This window comes from Leopardus geoffroyi, chromosome D1 (genome assembly GCF_018350155.1).
Source record: "Leopardus geoffroyi isolate Oge1 chromosome D1, O.geoffroyi_Oge1_pat1.0, whole genome shotgun sequence".
In the NCBI taxonomy this organism is placed as follows: Eukaryota; Metazoa; Chordata; class Mammalia; order Carnivora; family Felidae; genus Leopardus; species Leopardus geoffroyi.
Window position 1 is genome coordinate 30868364 of NC_059329.1, and position 21486 is coordinate 30889849.

A 21486-nucleotide genomic window follows, 5' to 3' on the forward strand; every position below is an offset into this window, starting at 1 on the left:
GGGGCTCCGGTATTCGGCGCATAGACATTTATAATTGTTAGCTCTTCCTGATGGATAGACCCTGTAACTATTATATAATGTCCTTCTTCATCTCTTGTTACAGCCTTTAATTTAAAGTCTAGTTTGTCTGATATAAGTATGGCTACTCCAGCTTTCTTTTGGCTTCCAGTAGCATGATAAATAGTTCTCCATCCCCTCACTCTCAATCTAAAGGTGTCCTCAGGTCTAAAATGAGTCTCTTGTAGACAGCAAATAGATGGGTCTTGTTTTTTTATCCATTCTGATACCCTATGTCTTTTGGTTGGCGCATTTAATCCATTTACATTCAGTGTTATTATAGAAAGATATGGGTTTAGAGTCATTGTGACGTCTGTATGTTTTATGCTTGTAGTGTTGTCTCTGGTACTTTGTCTCACAGGGTCCCCCTTAGGATCTCTTGTAGGGCTGGTTTAGTGGTGACAAATTCCTTCAGTTTTTGTTTGTTTGGGAAGACCTTTATCTCTCCTTCTATTCTAAATGACAGACTTGCTGGATAAAGGATTCTCGGCTGCATATTTTTTCTGTTTAGCACATTGAAGATCTCGTGCCAATTCTTTCTGGCCTGCCAAGTTTCAAAAGAGAGATCAGTCACGAGTCTTATAGGTCTCCCTTTATATGTGAGGGCACGTTTACCCCTTGCTGCTTTCAGAATTTTCTCTTTATCCTTGTATTTTGCCAGTTTCACTATGATATGTCGTGCAGAAGATCGATTCAAGTTACGTCTGAAGGGAGTTCTCTGTGCCTCTTGGATTTCAATGCCTTTTTCCTTCCCCAGTTCAGGGAAGTTCTCAGCTATAATTTCTTCAAGTACCCCTTCAGCACCTTTCCCTCTCTCTTCCTCCTCTCGGACACCAATTATGTGTATATTATTTCTTTTTAGTGTATCACTTAGTTCTCTAATTTTCCCCTCATACTCCTGGATTTTTTTATCTCTCTTTTTCTCAGCTTCCTCTTTTTCCATAACTTTATCTTCTAGTTCACCTATTCTCTCCTCTGCCCCTTCAATCCGAGCTGTGGTGGTTTCCATTTTGTTTTGCATTTCATTTAAAGCGTTTTTCAGCTCCTCGTGACTGTTCCTTAGTCCCTTGATCTCTGTAGCAAGAGATTCTCTGCTGTCCTCTATACTGTTTTCAAGCCCAGCGATTAATTTTATGACTATTATTCTAAATTCACTTTCTGTTATATTATTTAAATCCTTTTTGATCAGCTCATTAGCTGTTGTTATTTCCTGGAGGTTCTTCTGAGGGGAATTCTTCTGCTTGGTCATTTTGGATAGTCCCTGGCGTGGTGAGGACCTGCAGGGCCCTTCCCCTGTGTTGTGGTGTATAACTGGAGTTGGTGAGCAGGGTCGCAGTCTGACCTGATGTCTGCCCCCGGCCCACTGCTGGGGCCACAGTCAGACTGGTGTGTGCCTTCTCTTCCCCTCTCTTAGGGGCGGGATTCACTGTGGGGTGGCGTGGCCCGTCTGGGCTACTTGCACACTGCCAGGCTTGTGATGCTGCGGATCTGGTGTATTAGCTGGGGTGGGTAGGCAAAGTGCACAGGGGCAGGAGGGGCAGGCTTAGCTCGCTTCTCCTTAGGTGATCCACTTCAGGAGGGGCCCTGTGGCAGCGGGAGGGAGTCAGATCCGCTGCCGGAGGTTTGGCTCCTCCGCAGAAGCACAGAGTTGGGTGTTTGCGCGGAGCGAGCAAGTTCCCTGGCAGGAACTGGTTCTCTTTGGGATTTTGGCTGGGGGATGGGCGGGGGAGATGGCGCTGGCGAGCGCCTTTGTTCCCCACCAAACTGAGCTCTGTCATCCGGGGGCTCAGCAGCTCTCCCTCCCTTTGTCCTCCAGCCTTCCTGCTTTCCGAGCAGAGCTGTTAACTTATGACCTCCCAGACGCTAAGTCACGCTTGCTGTCGGAACACAGTCCGTCAGGCCCCTCCGCTTTTGCCCGCCAGACTCGGGGGCTCTGCTTGGCCGGCGAGCCGCCCCTCCGCCCCAGCTCCCTCCTGCCAGTCCGTGGAGCGCGCACCGCCTCGCCGTCTTTCCTACCCTCTTCCGTGGGCCTCTCGTCTGCGCTTGGCTCCGGCGACTCCATTCTGCTAATCCTCTGGCGGTTTTCTGGGTTATTTAGGCAGGTGTAGGTGGAATCTATGTGATCAGCAGGACGCGCGGTGAGCCCAGCGTCCTCCTACGCCGCCATCTTCCAACACCTCTTTTGAATTTTGTAATAGACAAATTATATTATCAGTGAGCAAAGAAAATTTTATGTCTTTGTTCCCAATCTTTATACCTTTTATTTCATTTCTTGTCATGTTGCGTCAACTAGGCTTTTTAGTACAATGTTGAAAAGAGTGGCAAGAAGGGACAACTTGCTTTGTCCCTAATCTTAGCAGGGAAGCTTCTGGCATTAGCTGCAAGTTTTTTTTATAGATGTTCTTTATTAAGTTGAGGCAGTTCTCTCTTCCTAGTTTACTGAGAGTTTTTGTCATGATTGGGTGCTAGATTTTTCTCAAATGCTTTTTATGCATCTATTGATAAAATTATGAACTTATTTTTCCTTTTTAGCCTGTTGATGTGATGTATTATATTAATAATTATTCAGGTCTGACTGAATAGACAAAATTGACTGGATGAGTCCTATCCCATTAGGGAGGGCAATTTGTGTTACTCAGTCTGTCAGTTCAAATGTTAATCTCATCCAGAAACACTCTCAACTGCTGTTTGACCAAGTGCCAGAGCACCTGATTGCCCAGTCAAGTCGATGTATAGAATTAACCATTACATCAGTTGTCTCTCATTCTACCTTTTGGGGCAGCAGTTTTTCCTGTGACTTCACTTCTTTGATGGATAAGAAGAGTTGTTGCTTTTTAACAACTTTCAGCTTTTCAGCTTTATTCTTGTTGTGAAGATAGGAGTGACAACTTCCATGCTTTTTACTTCTTGGATCAGAGAGTGGAAGTCCTAATGATGCCTTCTGTTAATGAAAACTTGCTCACTTTTTCTTGTTTTCCTCATTAGGAGGTTTGGCCCAAATTGCCTACTACTTTGCTGGTAGTAAATATGCTCAATTATTTTTCCCCCTTTTGATTTTAGTCTTATTTTAAAGTAATATTTTATTAAAATTTAACATGTATATAGTATATAAGGGTTTAGCTCAATGAATTTTGATAAAGTGAACATACTCCTATAACCAACCCCCAAAACTCTGTAGTACACCAACATCTCAGAAGCTCTCCTGTCCCTTGTACAGTCATTACTTCCCTCCAAAAGATAACTACTCCTCATGATTTTAACACGTAGATTACCTTGGCCTGTTTTTGAATTTTGCATAAATGGAATCATACAATATGTACTCTGATGTGTCTGATATTTTTTGTTCAAGATTTTCTTTATGATATTCATCCTTATTACCAGATATTTTAGCTTGTTCATTCTCATAACTATATGGAATTCTATTGGTAATCATACCAAAATATATTTGTCTTGTGGGTAGACATTTAGGATATTTTTGGCTTTAGCCATTAGAAATAGTGGGGCTATGAACAATCTTGTACTTGCCTTTTGTTGAGAATATGTAAACATTTCTGTTGAGTATACATCTAGGAATGAAGATGATGGACAATGAGGTAGGTGTATGTTTAGTTTTAGTAATTAATGTCAGCTTGCTTTCACAGATTCCAAAGACTTTACAAAGTCAGTGGCATTCTATAAATACACATTGTTTTGCTACCATCTGCACTATCAATACTCAAAACTTTTTCATCATTCCATACTATTCTGTTAAAAAACAACTCCCCATTCTTTTCTCCTTTCATTCTCTGATAACCACTGTTCTTTCTTTCTCTGTGAATTTGACGTTTTTACATACCTCATATACATAGAATCATATATTTGTTATTTTATATCTAGCTTATTTCACTTAGAATAATGTGCAGAATTCATTTATGTTGCAGCATGTATCAGATTTCATTTCTTTCTAAGGTTGAATAGTATTCCATTTTATGTATATGCTATATTTTGTTTATCCATTCATCCATTAGGCACTTGGGTTGTTTCTGCCTTTGGGCTATTGTGAACAATGCTGCTATGAACATTGGTGTATAAATATCTATTTGTGTTCTTCACTTCAGTTCTTTTGTATATGTACCCAGAAGTGAAATTGCTGGTTCAAATTGTAATGCTTTTGTTTTTTACAGGAGCGGCACTGTTTTACATTCCTACCAGCAAAGCATAAGCATTCCATCCTAATGATGGTATCTCATTGTGATTTGGATTTGCATTTCCCTAATGGTTAGAAGTGCTAAGCATCTCTTCATGTATTTACTGACCATTTATATATCTTTTTTGAAGAAATATCTATTCAACTACTTATCCTTTGCACATTTTTCAATTGGGTAGTTTCTTTTTTTATTGTTGATTTGTAGGAATTCTTCATGTATTCTGAATATTAATACATCATTGGATATGTGATTGCAAATATTTTCTTTTATTCTGTGAATTATGCTTTGTTGAAAGTGTCCTTTGATGAACAAAAGTTTAAAAATTTCATGAAATTCACTTTGTCTATATTTCCTTTTCTTGCTGTACCTTTGTTGTCCTATCCAAGAAATTATTGCTATATCCAATGTCATGAAGCTTCCCCCAACATTTTTTTCTAAGAGTTTTATAGTTTTAGTTCCTAGAATGTGAGCTTTGTGAGAGCAGGAATTTTCTTGTCTGTTTTGATGATCTTTGGTGCTTATAATAGTACCTGGAACATAGTAAGTGCTCAAAAGTTTATGAATGACTTCTATTTTTTTCAGTTTTTTTTTATATTAAGTTCATATAATGAATTTACTTTGATTTGACATGGATTACACAGCATGGTATCTTGGAATTTGACTTTTATAATTGAGAAAATAATTTACTAAAAACGTCATTTTTGATGATGGTGTTGGTACAAGGGTTTGTATCTTTAGAGTTATTGCGGTTTTCTTCCATATTTTCTAATTTATTCAAATTTTCTACTTTTATTCAAATAGGTAATTTCTATTTCTCAACAAAGTTTTCCACCAACTAGAGAGTTCCACATTTATTTGTATACAATTTTGGCATTATATTCTATAAGCTTTTTAACATCCTTTACCATATTAGTTCTATTTCTTTTTAATTTCCAATTTCCCATGCAGTATTTTCCTGCTTTTTAAAGTTCTATTTATTTAATTATTTGTGTGTGTGTGTGTGTGTGTGTGTGTGAGAGAGAGAGAGAGAGAGAGAGAGAGGGAGAGAGCAAGTGAATGAGCAGGGAAGGAGCAGAGAAAAAGGGAGAGAGAGAATTCCAAGCATGTTCCCCACTGTCAGCCCCAATGTGGGACTCAAACCCATGAATAGTGATATCATGACCTGAGGTGAAATCAAGAGTTGGATGTTCACCAACTGAACCACCCAGGTGCCCCTCCTGTTTTTTAAATCTTTTTTTTTTTTTTTTTTTGGCTTGCTGAGGTATAATTGACTAATTAAATTATAATTGATTTATTAATTTTTTTTTTTTTTTTTTTTTTTGCATAGCATAGTGAACTTTAATGTCCTCCATTTGGTGTGGGGACATTACATTTCCCACTTTTGGAGATGGCCCTTAGGTTGTCTGGCCCTTTGGTACAGAAAGGATTAGGTCCAATATCTTGTTGGCTTAAGACACTGATAGGCACATAAAATTGGTGGCTCAGACTCCTGTGGCCTGGGGTGGAGCAGGAGGTGGACAAGGAAGTGATTTGTAACAAATGAGTAGAACTTGGATGTGGGCTTAAGTTCTTGTTTACAGAGGTAGTTGGTCCTGGGAAGATGATGGGGCAGCTGAAGTCACCTTTAGTGCTCAGGATGGGTGAATGCTGCTGTGGTGGCTCTCATCTGCCCAATTCACCAACTCATTGCTTTGGAACCTCAGCTGGATCTTTCTCAGGGTCCCTTCTACAGAGTTTCTGGTGTGGATGACACTCTTGCTGATGTGGACAATAAAGTCTCCACAGTGGTGCCAGGGGTGACCTCAGCTGAGTTGGTGTGGACCATGTTGGGGTCTTCCCAGACCATGGCCTTGCAGGCCATGACCACTGTGGGGCCAGAGCTCCTGTAGCTGTTGAACAGTAGGTAGGAAGTTTCTCTCTGCAGGTTGTAGGCCATGGTAATGATCGGCAAAGATGCTGTCTGGCACCTGCAGCATCGTCATCCCCAGCCTGAAACCCTTCCTCTCAAAGTACTAGATCCTTTCCCTGATAAGTTATCTCTGCACCTCATCTGGCTTCACTGTGACCAGTGTCCACTCTCAGATCCAAGAGGACCCTCCTGAACTGGGGTGCACAAGTAGGCTCAGGTGGGCAGGTAGGCCACACAGTTGCCCCACAGCAGGATGCCCCTGAAGAGTCCACCTGAGCCTCTTGGCCATTAACTGAGCACTGATAGCAGCACTCCTTCCCCTCCCCCAGAGGGAGTCACTGTAATATATTTAAAATATACCATGTGATGATTTGATATATGTATACACTGTGAAAGGATTCCAACCTATAATCCAGTTAATTAACACATCCATCACCTCACATATTTATCTTTGTTTGTTTTGGTGAGAACAATTAAGTCCTACTCCCTTAACAAATTTTAGTTCTACAATATAGTATTATCAACTATGGTCACATTACACATAAGATCCACAGATTTTATTCATCTTATAATTGAAAATTTGTACCCTTTTACCAATCTCTTCCCCTTTCCCCCACCCCTCAGTCCCTGGAAGCCTCTATTGTGTTCTGTTTCTATGAGATCATTTTTTTTACATTTTATTTTAAGATTCCACATATAAGTGATACCATATGGTATTTCTCTTTTGCTGTCTAGTTTACTTCACCTAGCATAATGCCCTTCAAGTTCATTTATGTTGTCATAAATAACAGGATTTCCTTATTTTTTAAAAAACTAAAAATTATTACTCTGTGTGTGTGTGTGTGTGTGTGTGTATGTATCACATTTTCTCAATCCATTTATTTGTCATTGGACACTTAGGTTGTTCCCATACTTTGGTTATTGTGAATAATGCTGCTATAAGCATGAGAGTACAAGTATTTCTTTGAGATAAGGATTTCATTTCCTTTGGATGTATACCCAGAAATAGGATTGCTGCATCATATGATAATTCTATTTTTAATTTCTTGAGGAAAGTCCATATTGTATTCCATAGTGGCTGAACCAATTTATATTTCCACTAACAGTGCAACGAGTATACCTTTTTATCCATATCCTTACCAACCTTTGTGATATATTGTCTTTTTGATATTAGACACACTAACGGCTGTGAGGTGATACCTCATTGTGGTTTTGATTTGCATTTTTCTGATGATTAGGAATGTTGAGTACCGTTTCATGTACCTGTTTATACAGGTTGTTTGCCTGTTTTTAAATTGGGTTGTCTTTTGCTATTTAGTTGTATGATTTCCTTGTATACTTTGGATGTTAACCCCTAATCAAATTTTCAAATTTTATTAGATTTTCAGGTTTGCAAATATTTTCTGCCATTCAATCACGGTTGCCTTCTCATTTTGCTGCTGGTTTCCCTGGCTATGCAGAAGTCTTTTAGTCTGAAGTAGTCCCACTTGTTTATTTTTGCTTTTGTAGCCTTTGTTTTTGGTGTCAAATTCAAAAAATCATTGCCAAGGCTGATGTCAAGGACTTTACCCTTGTTTTTTCCTAGGACTTCTGTTGTTTCACATCTTAACATTTATGTCTTTAATCCATTTTGAGTGATTTTTGTGTGGTGTAAGAGAGCTAGTTCTTTCATTTGTATATGGCTGTCTTGCTTTCCCAACACCATTTATTGCAGAGACTACCCTATCTCCATTGTATATTCTTAACTGTTTTGTCTTAAGTTAATTGACCATATGGGCATGGGCTTATTTCTGGTCTTTCTATACTGTTCCATTGACCTATATGTCTATTTTTGTGCCAATTCTACACTATTGTGATACTGTGTAATATAGTTTGACATCAGGAATTGTGATACCTCCAGCTTTGTTCTTTTTCAAGATTAATTTGGCTATTCAGTCTTTTGTAGTTTCATACAAATTTTAGGATTTTTTTATTTTTGTGAAAAATGCCATTTTAATGTTTGTAGAGATTGAATTGAATCTGTAGATTGCTTTGGGTGGTATGGCATTTTAACGATATTAATTCTTCCAATCCTAGAGTATGGAATATCTTTCCATTTATTATGTTGTTTAATTTCTACATGTTTGTGAATTTTACAGTTTTTTCTTATAATTGATTTCTAGTTTCATACCATTGTGGTCAGAAAAGATGATTGATAGGATTTCATTCTTAAAATTTTTTTAAATTTGTTTCCTGGCTTTGCATATGATCTATTTTGGAGAATGTTCCATGTGCACTTGACAAGAATGTGTGTTCTGTTGCTGTTGGATGGAATGTTCTCCATATGTCTAATAGGCTCATCTGGTTTAATATATAGTTAAATTACAGTGTTTCCATATTGGTTTTATATATGGATGATCCATCCATTGTTGAAAGTGTGGTATGGAATTAAGTTAGTTTTTAAAGATCCTGGATTTTTTCCCAAAGTTTTTATGTAAAGTTCTGTATTTAAATTCTTAAATTAAATTCATGATTTGCTTCCTTTCTTTTCTGCAAATATAAAGCTATTAGTATAGAATCTTACAGTGGTATGCCTCCATTTCACTTTCCTCAACTTTTGTGCTGTATTGTGTCATGTACTTTGTGTTTTATAAGATATAAAATTCATAATACATCGCTATTTTCTGCTTTGAACATCTACTTATATTTGAAAGAAATTTATAGTGATAAAATACCTTTTTCATTTATGCACATATTTACCATTTTTGGTGCTCTTCATTCCTTTATATAGATTACAATTTCCACATTGTATTATTTCCTTCTGCAGAAGAACTTCCTTTGGAATTTCTTATAGTACAAGTCTGTTGGTAGTGAATTCTCTTAGCTTTTGTTTTTTTGAAAAGTTGATTTTTTCCATCTTCTATTTTGAGGGATTAATTCACTGAGTATAGAATTCTAGGTTGACAAGATTTATTTTTGTTTTTGTTTTTAATTTAAGTACTTCAAGAAAATACTTCTTCATTGTCTCCTGACTTGCACATTATCTGATGACAAATCTGTTGTATTTCTCATCTTTTTCCCCCTCCTTTGGCTGATTTTAAGATTTCCTCTCTTCCACTGGTTTTCAGCAATTTGATTCTGATGTGCTATGGTGTAGATCTACTTAAAAATTCTGCTTGTGGTTCACTGAAATTCTTAGAACTGTAGGTTTATAGTTTTCATCAAATTTTGTAAAATTGTGGCTCTATTCCTGCTAATATTTTTGCCTGCCCCCCCTTTTTTCCCCAGGACTCTAATTCCATATATGTTAGACTTCTTGGTAAGAAACCACATATCCCTGATGCTGTGTTCATTTTTATTTTTAGTCTTCTTTTTTTCTATTTTCCATTTTGGATAGTTTCTTTGATCTGACCATTTATTCTATTGTATCTACTCTGCTGTTTGTCTCAGCCAGTACTTTTCATTTCCTGCTGTTGATAGTATCCAGAATATTTTTTTATTCCAGATACTGTATTTTTAAATTTTTAGAAGTTCCATTTGGGTCTTTTTTATATCTTCCATTTTTTTCCTCATCATGGTTATGCCTTCCTTTTACCTATTAAAGATAAGGTAAATATTTGTTATACCTTATAAGTATTTTTTTTCTACTAGTTTTATCCTATATGCCATTTCTGTGTTTGTTTCTATTTCTAGATTTTTTTTTCTGGTTTCCATCACATTCTCCTGTTTTTTTTTTTGTTTGTTTGTTTGTTTTTGCATGCCTAATTATTTTCTTAATGGATCCTGGGTATTATGAATCTTGTATTATTGCTTGCTGGCTTTTATTTTATTCATTTAAAGAAAACTATACTCCAGTTCTATGAACTTCTCAGCTCTTTCTGGTTTCTGTTTTATGGCTAGTGATTTTATTTTTTTGCCATTATAGATATGGATTTAAATTTTTATATGTTTTCATTAGTATTTTTTAAAATTTGTGGTTGCACCTCAGATGACATTACATACAAATCTGTCTTACCTGAAGTTCAGAATCAAGGAGCAATATTGGCTGCTTAGATCTGCAGTGGCATTTAAAGGAGGAAATTTTGAAGTTAATACAAAGTGCATTCACACAGAGGATTGGCTGTTGAAATCTTCAATTTCCTTCACAGTAGAGATAGCTCAGCTGCTATATTAAAACCGGAGGAATCAGTATGGAATAAGGGCAAATAAGGTAAAAGATGTTTATATTTCTTTTTTTTTCCATTGCAGGCATATTCCCTGGAACCTTCATGAGCCAAGAAAGGGCTGGTTTTATTTTACTGCAAACCTGGATTTCATGTATGTCTTAATGTGGAGGCCCTATCTATGGCCTAAAGATAGGGGTTTGACTCTACGGGATCAGATGAACAAAACCACCTTATTTTCTGTTTGGAGAATCATCATGAAACTCTGATAATTTTGTTCCCTGGTTTGAAACCCTCTAGAGTAGTGAATCTATTAACTTGCAGTAGAGCTTAGACCTTAATATCTGTGGTGCATTTTACTTACAGTGTGATTTAGAAGGTCCATATCTTGAGTGCTGTAGTTTTAATCTATCATGAAGAACCTGCTTTCTCAGTTATTAGAGGATATTTCTGGGCTATAGTTTACAGTGTTTCTAAGACATGACACAACAGAGTACAGTCTCCAGCTTAAAATGGTGTTTTCACTTTATGATGGTGTGAAAGTGACATGCATTTAGTAGAAACTGTACTTCAGATTTTGAATTTTGATCTTTTCCCAGGCTAGCATTATGTTGTACTATACACTCTTATGATGCTGGATAGCAGTATCCAGCTCACCCTCCCAGTCAGCCTTGCAGTCATGAGGGCAAACAGCTGATATGCAACCATTCTGTACCCATACGACCATTCTGTTTTTCATTTTCAATATAGCGTTCAATAAATTACATGAGATACTCAATATTTTATTATAAAATAGGCTCTATGTTAGGTGATTTTGCCCATCTGTAGGCTAATGTAAGTGTTCTGAGCACATTTTAGAGTACGTTAAGCTAAACTGCCATGTTCAGTACATTATATGTATTAAATGCATTTTTGACATAATATTTTTAACTTATGATGGATTTATTGGGATGTAACTCTATCTGAAGTTGAAAAGGTCTATAATTGTTTGTTAAAACATACGTGTTTACTATCTGCTATAGTTAAGACATTGTCTTTGGTGCAAGAGATATACAGATAATACACTTTGTGCTGTCAAGACTAAGGATTGTCTATAAGGAAAGAGACAAATAATATACTAAGAACACACAACCCAAACTAGGGGAACAGATCAAGGAAGACAACAGTGAAGTTATAGCTGAAATAAATTAAAATGTTGAGCAGAAGTTTGCTAGAGGGGGCTGAATGGTATTTCAGATAGAGGGTCCCATGAAGGCAAAGTTAGAGATGTGAGAACATTTTACATTAATTAAGGTGATGTTAGCTTCTGTAGCAAGTCTCAACATCTTTATCAATAAAGGTTTATTTTCATTTAAGTAAAATCTAAAATCACTATTCCTGGTAAGCATTATGTCTCTTTCAAGAAATAATTGAGAGATTCAGGGTCTTTCTGTCTTGTGACTTCACCATCTTCATCACATAGCTTCCAGACTGCTACTCTTGTCTGCATCAAGCCAGCAAGTGGAAGAAAGGGCATGGAGAATCTTTTTAGGAAATTAGAATGCTTCCCTCCTGTTCATCCTGTTGGCTTGAAGTTAGTCACATACGAATACTTCAGTGCATGGGAGGCTAGGAGATGTAGTCGATCTGTGAGCCCAGGAAGAAAAGGGAATGGCTTTGGTGATTATTTTCTGGAAACTGCAAATAATATGTCTGGTTGTCCTACTAATTTAAGTAGAAAAAGTGCCAAAAAACAAAGCTGGAGATATAATAGACCACATCTTGCCTTTATATTTACCATGTTGCAGAATTTGGAATCTTTTCTGAAGGCATTGGGAGTCATTTGAATAATTTTAATTTGAGAAATTTGTGCGTTTAGAACAATTGTGCCAGGAGCATTTTAAAGAGGCAGAATAATATTGTAGTTGATATTTCATTTCTGGAAGCTCTCTGCCTGATTGTACTTTTAGCTCAAAATGTCACATGTAGGAAGCTTTGACTCATTTGAGCTTTTATTTTCCTATCTGTAAAATGGAGACGATATTGATACCTAGTTCACAGAATCGTCAAATAAAATAATAGTCCTAAAGAATTGAGCTGTATGCGGGATGGTGATATGAGGTAAAAATTAACTCCTACTTTTGTTGTTGATGATTATGGACATAACTGAAGAAGCCTGGAAGAAGGTAAGAAGAAGGAAGGAAAGCAGTCAGAAAACCATTGTAATAATGCACATGTGAAATGATGAGTTATTTAACAAATGTGGTAGCACTAGAAATTGAGGAGTTTCATGTTTGAAAACATTAAGTAGGAGGAATAAACAGGATTTGGTGACTAAAAGTAGGATACAAGGAAGAAGGCAGAGCAAGATTTGTAGGAGTCTGCCTTAGATGGCTTTCTTTTGTGGTGGTGGGAGATACATGGGGAGGAGTAGGTTCAGGAGGGAAGGTGGGTGTCTGGTTTAGGATTTTTGGACTTTCACTTCCTGTCCTGCTTTCTAGCACCTTGAACGAGCCCCTTTCCTGTCAAGTGTAGGGCTCCATGTCCCTTTGGTTCATGTCACCTACAAAGACTTTTGTAGACCAGGCTGGGAGTTCCTCCCATTCTGACCTCAAGCAGAGACCTCAGAGAGCAAAATAGCAGTGATTCCAGGCCTCAGCCTAAATAATAAATTATCTTTATTGCTTCACTTCCCAGGGCTTTTATATCCATTGCTTCAGAGGTGGGGCTGTGGGTCATTCTGTGTCCAGGCCCCTATATTGGTAGCGACTTAGACCTTGGAGGCTTGCCTAGGTAAGTAGTAGTCTGAGGCCCCTGGCCATGACTCCATGTGGGGCCCTACCGCATTCAAATGGAAGTTAGAGCAAAGGGTTTGGCTGGTTTTCAGTGTACATTTTTAAACTACACTATTCTTTTCCATTTAGTAACATAGAAAATGAACTTCAATATACTGGGATTTACATAGTATGTATTTGTTTTATATAAATCTCCATCTCATTTCTGCAGTGTAAATAAGATAAAGCATGTTTTTTTATTTTAATAAAAAGTAATGGCTACCACTTAAGTAATACCTTTTTAAGTTCTAGTTTTTGTGATGGCTGTACAAATGATAATAAATTGAGTTGATTATCTCTTTTTAAAGAGAGGTTTTCCCTTTTGCTAGCTTCCAATTGTTTTCTAACTGTGGTAAAATACACATAGCATAAAATTTACCACTTGAAAGTACACAGTTTTGTGGCAATTAAGTACATGAAAAATGTTGAACAATCATCACCACTTTCTAGTTCTAGACTTTTTTGTCACCCAAAGGGTGTACATTTCATATAAGTGGAATTATACAATATGTGACCTATTGTAACTGACTTCTTTGCTTAGCATAATGTTTTCAAAGTTCATCGATGTTGTAGCATGTACAGGTCTTCATTCCTTTTTTATGGCCAAATAATGTTCCACCAAAGAGCATTTTTTTATTTTTTTTATTTTTTTTTTATAATATATGAAATTTATTGTCCAAATTGGTTTCCATAAAACACCCAGTGCTCATCCCAAAAGGTGCCCTCCTCAATACCCATCACCCACCCTCTCCTCCCTCCCACCCCCCATCAACCCTCAGTTTGTTCTCAGTTTTTAACAGTCTCTTATGTTTTGGCTCTCTCCCACTCTAACCTCTTTTTTTTTTTTTTTTTTTTTTTTCCTTTTTTCCTCCCCCTCCCCCACGGGTTCCTGTTACGTTTCTCAGGGTCCACATAAGAGTGAAACCATATGGTATCTGTCTTTCTCTGTATGGCTTATTTCACTTAGCATCACGCTCTCCAGTTCCATCCACGTTGCTACAAAAGGCCATATTTCATTTTTTCTCATTGCCACGTAGTATTCCATTGTGTATATAAACCACATTTTCTTTATCCATTCATCAGTTGATGGACATTTAGGCTCTTTCCATAGTTTGGCTATTGTTGAGAGTGCTGCTATGAACATTGGGGTACAAGTGCCCCTATGCATCAGTACTCCTGTATCCCTTGGATAAATTCCCAGCAGTGCTATTGCTGGGTCATAGGGTAGGTCTATTTTTAATTTTCTGAGGAACCTCCACACTGTTTTCCAGAGCGGCTGCACCAATTTGCATTCCCACCAACAGTGCAAGAGGGTTCCTGTTTCTCCACATCCTCGCCAGCATCTATAGTCTCCTGATTTGTTCATTTTGGCCACTCTGACTGGCGTGAGGTGATACCTGAGTGTGGTTTTGATTTGTATTTCCCTGATAAGGAGCGACGCTGAACATCTTTTCATGTGCCTGTTGGCCATCCGGATGTCTTCTTTAGAGAAGTGTCTATTCATGTTTTCTGCCCATTTCTTCACTGGGTTATTTGTTTTTCGGGTGTGGAGTTTGGTGAGCTCTTTATAGATTCTGGATACTAGCCCTTTGTCCGATATGTCATTTGCAAATATCTTTTCCCATTCCGTTGGTTGCCTTTTAGTTTTGTTGGTTGTTTCCTTTGCTGTGCAGAAGCTTTTTATCTTCATAAGGTCCCAGTAATTCACGTTTGCTTTTAATTCCCTTGCCTTTGGGGATGTGTCGAGTAAGAGATTGCTACGGCTGAGGTCAGAGAGGTCTTTTCCTGCTTTCTCCTCTAAGGTTTTGATGGTTTCCTGTCTCACATTCAGGTCCTTTATCCATTTTGAGTTTATTTTTGTGAATGGTGTGAGAAAGTGGTCTAGTTTCAACCTTCTGCATGTTGCTGTCCAGTTCTCCCAGCACCATTTGTTAAAGAGGCTGTCTTTTTTCCATTGCATGTTCTTTCCTGCTTTGTCAAAGATGAGTTGACCATAGGTTTGTGGGTCTAGTTCTGGGGTTTCTATTCTATTCCATTGGTCGATGTGTCTGTTTTTGTGCCAATACCATGCTGTCTTGATGATGACAGCTTTGTAGTAGAGGCTAAAGTCTGGGATTGTGATGCCTCCTGCTTTGGTCTTCTTCTTCAAAATTCCTTTGGCTATTCGGGGCCTTTTGTGGTTCCATATGAATTTTAGGATTGCTTGTTCTAGTTTCGAGAAGAATGCTGGTGCAATTTTGATTGGGATTGCATTGAATGTGTAGATAGCTTTGGGTAGTATTGACATTTTGACAATATTTATTTTTCCAATCCATGAGCAGGGAATGTCTTTCCATTTCTTTAAATCTTCTTCAATTTCCTTCGTAAGCTTTCTATAGTTTTCAGCATACAGATCCTTTACATCTTTGGTTAGATTTATTCCTAGGTATTTTATGCTTCTTGGTGCAATTGTGAATGGGATCAGTTTCTTTATTTGTCTTTCTGTTGCTTCATTGTTAGTGTATAAGAATGCAACTGATTTCTGTACATTGATTTTGTATCCTGCAACTTTGCTGAATTCATGTATCAATTCTAGCAGACTTTTGGTGGAGTCTATCGGATTTTCCATGTATAATATCATGTCATCTGCAAAGAGCGAAAGCTTGACTTCATCTTTGCCAATTTTGATGCCTTTGATTTCCTTTTGTTGTCTGATTGCTGATGCTAGAACTTCCAGCACTATGTTAAACAACAGCGGTGAGAGTGGGCATCCCTGTCGTGTTCCTGATCTCAGGGAAAAAGCTCTCAGTTTTTCCCCGTTGAGGATGATGTTAGCTGTGGGCTTTTCATAAATGGCTTTTATGATCTTTAAGTATGTTCCTTCTATCCCGACTTTCTCAAGGGTTTTTATTAAGAAAGGGTGCTGGATTTTGTCAAAGGCCTTTTCTGCATCGATTGACAGGATCATATGGTTCTTCTCTTTTTTTTTGTTAATGTGATGTATCACGTTGATTGATTTGCGAATGTTGAACCAGCCCTGCATCCCAGGAATGAATCCCACTTGATCATGGTGAATAATTCTTTTTATATGCCGTTGAATTCGATTTGCTAGTATCTTATTGAGAATTTTTGCATCCGTATTCATCAGGGATATTGGCCGGTAGTTCTCTTTTTTTACTGGGTCTCTATCTGGTTTAGGAATCAAAGTAATACTGGCTTCATAGAATGAGTCTGGAAGTTTTCCTTCCCTTTCTATTTCTTGGAATAGCTTCAGAAGGATAGGTATTATCTCTGTTTTAAACGTCTGGTAGAACTCCCCTGGGAAGCCATCTGGTCCTGGACTCTTATTTGTTGGGAGATTTTTAATAACCGATTCAATTTCTTCGCTGGTTATGGGTCTGTTCAAGCTTTCTATTTCCTCCTGGTTGAGTTTTGGAAGAGTGTGGGTGTTCAGGAATTTGTCCATTTCTTCCAGGTTGTCCAATTTGTTGGCATATAATTTTTCATAGTATTCCCTGATAATTGTTTGTATCTCTGAGGGATTGGTTGTAATAATTCCATTTTCATTCATGATTTTATCTATTTGGGTCATCTCCCTTTTCTTTTTGAGAAGCCTGGCTAGAGGTTTGTCAATTTTGTTTATTTTTTCAAAAAACCAACTCTTGGTTTCGTTGATCTGCTCTACAGTTTTTTTAGACTCTATATTGTTTATTTCTGCTCTGATCTTTATTATTTCTCTTCTTCTGCTGGGTTTAGGCTGCCTTTGCTGTTCTGCTTCCATTTCCTTTAGGTGTGCTGTTAGATTTTGTATTTGGGATTTTTCTTGTTTCTTGAGATAGGCCTGGATTGCAATGTATTTTCCTCTCAGGACTGCCTTCGCTGCGTCCCAAAGCGTTTGGATTGTTGTATTTTCATTTTCGTTTGTTTCCATATATTTTTTAATTTCTTCTCTAATTGCCTGGTTGACCCACTCATTCGTTAGTAGGGTGCTCTTTAACCTCCATGCTTTTGGAGGTTTTCCAGACTTTTTTCTGTGGTTGATTTCAAGCTTCATAGCATTGTGGTCTGAAAGTATGCATGGTATAATTTCAATTCTGGTAAACTTATGGAGGGCTGTTTTGTGACCCAGTATATGATCTATCTTGGAGAATGTTCCATGTGCACTCGAGAAGAAAGTATATTCTGTTGCTTTGGGATGCAGAGTTCTAAATATATCTGTCAAGTCCATCTGATCCAATGTCTCATTCAGGGCCCTTGTTTCTTTATTGACCGTGTGTCTAGATGATCTATCCATTTCTGTAAGTGGGGTGTTAAAGTCCCCTGCAATTACCACATTCTTATCAATAAGGTTGCTTATGTTTATGAGTAGTTGTTTTATATATTTGGGGGCTCCGGTATTCGGCGCATAGACATTTATAATTGTTAGCTCTTCCTGATGGATAGACCCTGTAACTATTATATAATGTCCTTCTTCATCTCTTGTTACAGCCTTTAATTTAAAGTCTAGTTTGTCTGATATAAGTATGGCTACTCCAGCTTTCTTTTGGCTTCCAGTAGCATGATAAATAGTTCTCCATCCCCTCACTCTCAATCTAAAGGTGTCCTCAGGTCTAAAATGAGTCTCTTGTAGACAGCAAATAGATGGGTCTTGTTTTTTTATCCATTCTGATACCCTATGTCTTTTGGTTGGCGCATTTAATCCATTTACATTCAGTGTTATTATAGAAAGATATGGGTTTAGAGTCATTGTGATGTCTGTATGTTTTATGCTTGTAGTGATGTCTCTGGTATTTTGTCTCACAGGGTCCCCCTTAGGATCTCTTGTAGGGCTGGTTTAGTGGTGACAAATTCCTTCAGTTTTTGTTTGTTTGGGAAGACCTTTATCTCTCCTTCTATTCTAAATGACAGACTTGCTGGATAAAGGATTCTCGGCTGCATATTTTTTCTGTCTAGCACACTAAAAATCTCGTGCCAATTCTTTCTGGCCTGCCAAGTTTCAAAAGAGAGATCAGTCACGAGTCTTATAGGTCTCCCTTTATATGTGAGGGCACGTTTACCCCTTGCTGCTTTCAGAATTTTCTCTTTATCCTTGTATTTTGCCAGTTTCACTATGATATGTCGTGCAGAAGATCGATTCAGGTTCCGTCTGAAGGGAGTTCTCTGTGCCTCTTGGATTTCAATGGCTTTTTCCTTCCCCAGTTCAGGGAAGTTCTCAGCTATTATTTCTTCAAGTACCCCTTCAGCACCTTTCCCTCTCTCTTCCTCCTCTGGGATACCAATTATGCGTATATTATTTCTTTTTAGTGTATCACTTAGTTCTCTAATTTTCCCCTCATACTCCTGGATTTTTTTATCTCTCTTTCTCTCAGCTTCCTCTTTTTCCATAACTTTATCTTCTAGTTCACCTATTCTCTCCTCTGCCTCTTCAATCCGAGCTGTGGTGGTCTCCATTTTGTTTTGCATTTCATTTAAAGCGTTTTTCAGCTCCTCATGACTGTTCCTTAGTCCCTTGATCTCTGTAGCAAGGGATTCTCTGCTGTCCTGTATACTGTTTTCAAGCCCGGCGATTAATTTTATGACTATTATTCTAAATTCACTTTCTGTTATATTATTTAAATCCTTTTTGATCAGCTCATTAGCTGTTGTTATTTCCTGGAGATTCTTCTGTGGGGAATTCTTCCGCTTGGTCATTTTGGATAGTCCCTGGCGTGGTGAGGACCTGCAGGGCACTTCCCCTGTGCTGTGGTGTATAACTGGAGTTGGTGGGCGGGGCCGCACTCCGACCTGATGTCTGCCCCCGGCCCACCGCTGGGGCCACAGTCCGACTGGTGTGTGCCTTCTCTTCCCCTCTCCTAGGGGCGGGATTCACTGTGGGGTGGCGTGGCCAGTTTGGGCTACTTGCACACTGCCAGGCTTGTGATGATGGGGATCTGGCGTATTAGCTGGGGTGGGTAGGCAAGGTGCACAGGGGCAGGAGGGGTAGGCTTAGGTCGCTTCTCCTTAGGTGATCCACTTCAGGAGGGGCCCTGTGGCAGCGGGAGGGAGTCAGATCCGCTGCCGGAGGTTTGGCTCCGCAGAAGCACAGAGTTGGGTGTTTGCGCGGAGTGAGGAAGTTCCCTGGCAGGAACTGGTTCTCTTTGGGATTTTGGTTGGGGGATGGGCGGGGGAGATGGCGCTGGCGAGCGCCTTTGTTCCCCACCAAACTGAGCCAAAGAGCATTTTTTAAAAACTTTGAAACTGCTTTATAAAAATCTCACTCCTGACTAGGAGTTGGCAAACCTTTTCTGTAAAAGGCAAGATAATAAATAGTTCCAGCTTTAAGGGCCACATACACTGTCTGTTGTGACTATTCAGTCCTGGTGTTGTAGCAGGAGCACAGCTGTGACAATAAATAAACAAATGGGTGTGGTGTGTTCCAATAAAACTTTATTTACAGAAGCAGACAATGGGTCTAATTTATCCTGTGGGCTGCAGCTTGATGACTCTGGTCTGGATCATTTCATCATTACACAGCTTTTATGTGTATTTTTGAGAAAAGAGGTGGCTAAAGTTCTGAGCTATTTATAACTGGAACATAGATTGCTTTTTCTTAAAGATGGATTAAGATCTCAGAATATACGGTTCCAGTGTGACTGTCCATGTTTTCCAGCCAAATGCTTGAATACTTCTTACTGCTATTTGCTACCTCAGGAATTATTCCCATGTTTTTAATTCTAGCTGGTTACTCCAGGATCCAAAAATGAAGCTGAGAACAACTTACAAGGGCTTCACTAAAGCAATGAACCACTATTTTGATGAGCTTATTCCCAAGATAGTACCACTCCAGGTAAAACCCAATTCTCCATTCCTATGACCAAGGGAAGTAATTACCTGAATTGATTTCCTAGATAGGGCTAGCCTATTTTCTATCACACAGAAACAGGGGTGTATATAGCAGCTCCTTCTAATTCCTTATTTAAGAAATATTAGATTTTTATTATCCTGATTTTATGCATATTTCCTATCTACTGCCCCGCCGGAAGCCTTGTCCCTGGCAGTGCACTTGATATTGCACTCTGTATACTTTTGTTTTGTCTTCTCCTTTATATCTTTGCCCTTAGTCACCATAAATAGGAAATTAATGATAATCCTCAAAATGTCTTAATTTAGCTGCTAAAGTAGCTACTTATCAGTACTTCACACATAATAATAGATTAGATGGGTGATCTTAGGTCAGTGATTTTGTAGAAGTTGTAATTTATTTGTTTTTTAATATCCCTCCACCAAAATAAAACGATGGTTCCAAACATACTCATTGGTTAGTGCTATTATTTTTCTAAAATGGTTGGAAAATATAAAAAGGACTGTATACTAGGTAGAAGATGAATAGGGGGAAGGAACAAAAGTATAACATTTACTAGGTATCAAGCTTTCTGTGAGGTAATCAACATTTACCTAGCATGTTTCATTCTCATGGTAATCATTTGAAGGAGATAGTATTGTAGATTGAATGGAGGCAATGGCAAACATGTTCATGTCTAGGAGAGGGCTTCACAGAGTGTGAATTTGAATTTACTATGGACAGAATTGTTCCTAACATTGTCAGTATCTCAGAGCTAATCATACTCAGAGAATCCAACCACTACATGACTGAGGAGTGTGAATCAGTGTGTCATTTGGGGAGAGTAGAGATAATTTTCTACAATGATTAGAGTCATGCTGTACAGTATGGTAGCCATAGCCACATGTAGCTATTTAAACTTAATTAAAATAAAATAAAATAAAAATTTATTTCCTCATTTACACACATTTTTAGTGCTCAGGAGCCATGTCTGGATGGTTGCTACCATATTAGACAGTGCAAATACAGAGCATTTTCATGGGCATGCTGGGCAGCATTGAATTAGAGTACTCAGCCCACCCCAAATCAGACTTCTCAGTCTTGAACCTCTTGGAAAACTAAATTAGTAATCAGACTTGCTTAATGAGCACAAAATGAGGGCCTGAGGAGGTTGGGAGGTCTTTGAAAACATTTTATCATGGCCTTGTCACTTGTACCTGAATAACCTTCTTTTAGAACTGTCAATCCAGTTCAGGGTCTCTTACAGATCTCAGGTACTGTCAACTTCTGGATATTCCCTCTTCCTTATCTATTCTCTAATCTGTGAGATTCATAATTGGATGGATGGGAAAGGGGAAGACAGAATCAGATTTTGAAAATGTTTTTCAACGTTTGTCAGCAGAGGATAAGATTTAAAGGTTTGGGAAACATTCTTTTGGGCCTTGTGTCCTCTTTTTTTCCCAATATCAGTATACAATGCAGTTATTTCTTGATTGCTAAAAAACTTCCATTTCAACTCTACACCCAGCTGCTCCTGGGCCATGATGATCACAGGTTTTAATGAGCAAACACTTCAGTG

At 38.2% G+C, this 21486-nt stretch overlaps 1 protein-coding gene and 1 pseudogene across 1 annotated transcript in view; one reads left to right on the forward strand and one right to left on the reverse strand.

Annotated features, from left to right (window-relative positions):
- Positions 1-21486, forward strand: part of LOC123600381 (beta-galactosidase-1-like protein 2) — a 73121-nt gene that overhangs the window by 9810 nt on the left and 41825 nt on the right. Inside the window, 3 exon segments of the mRNA XM_045482453.1 lie at positions 10381-10449; positions 12972-13067; positions 19805-19913. Coding sequence (XP_045338409.1) covers positions 10381-10449; positions 12972-13067; positions 19805-19913 — 274 coding nt within the window.
- LOC123602184 lies at positions 5876-6442 on the reverse strand (annotated as a pseudogene).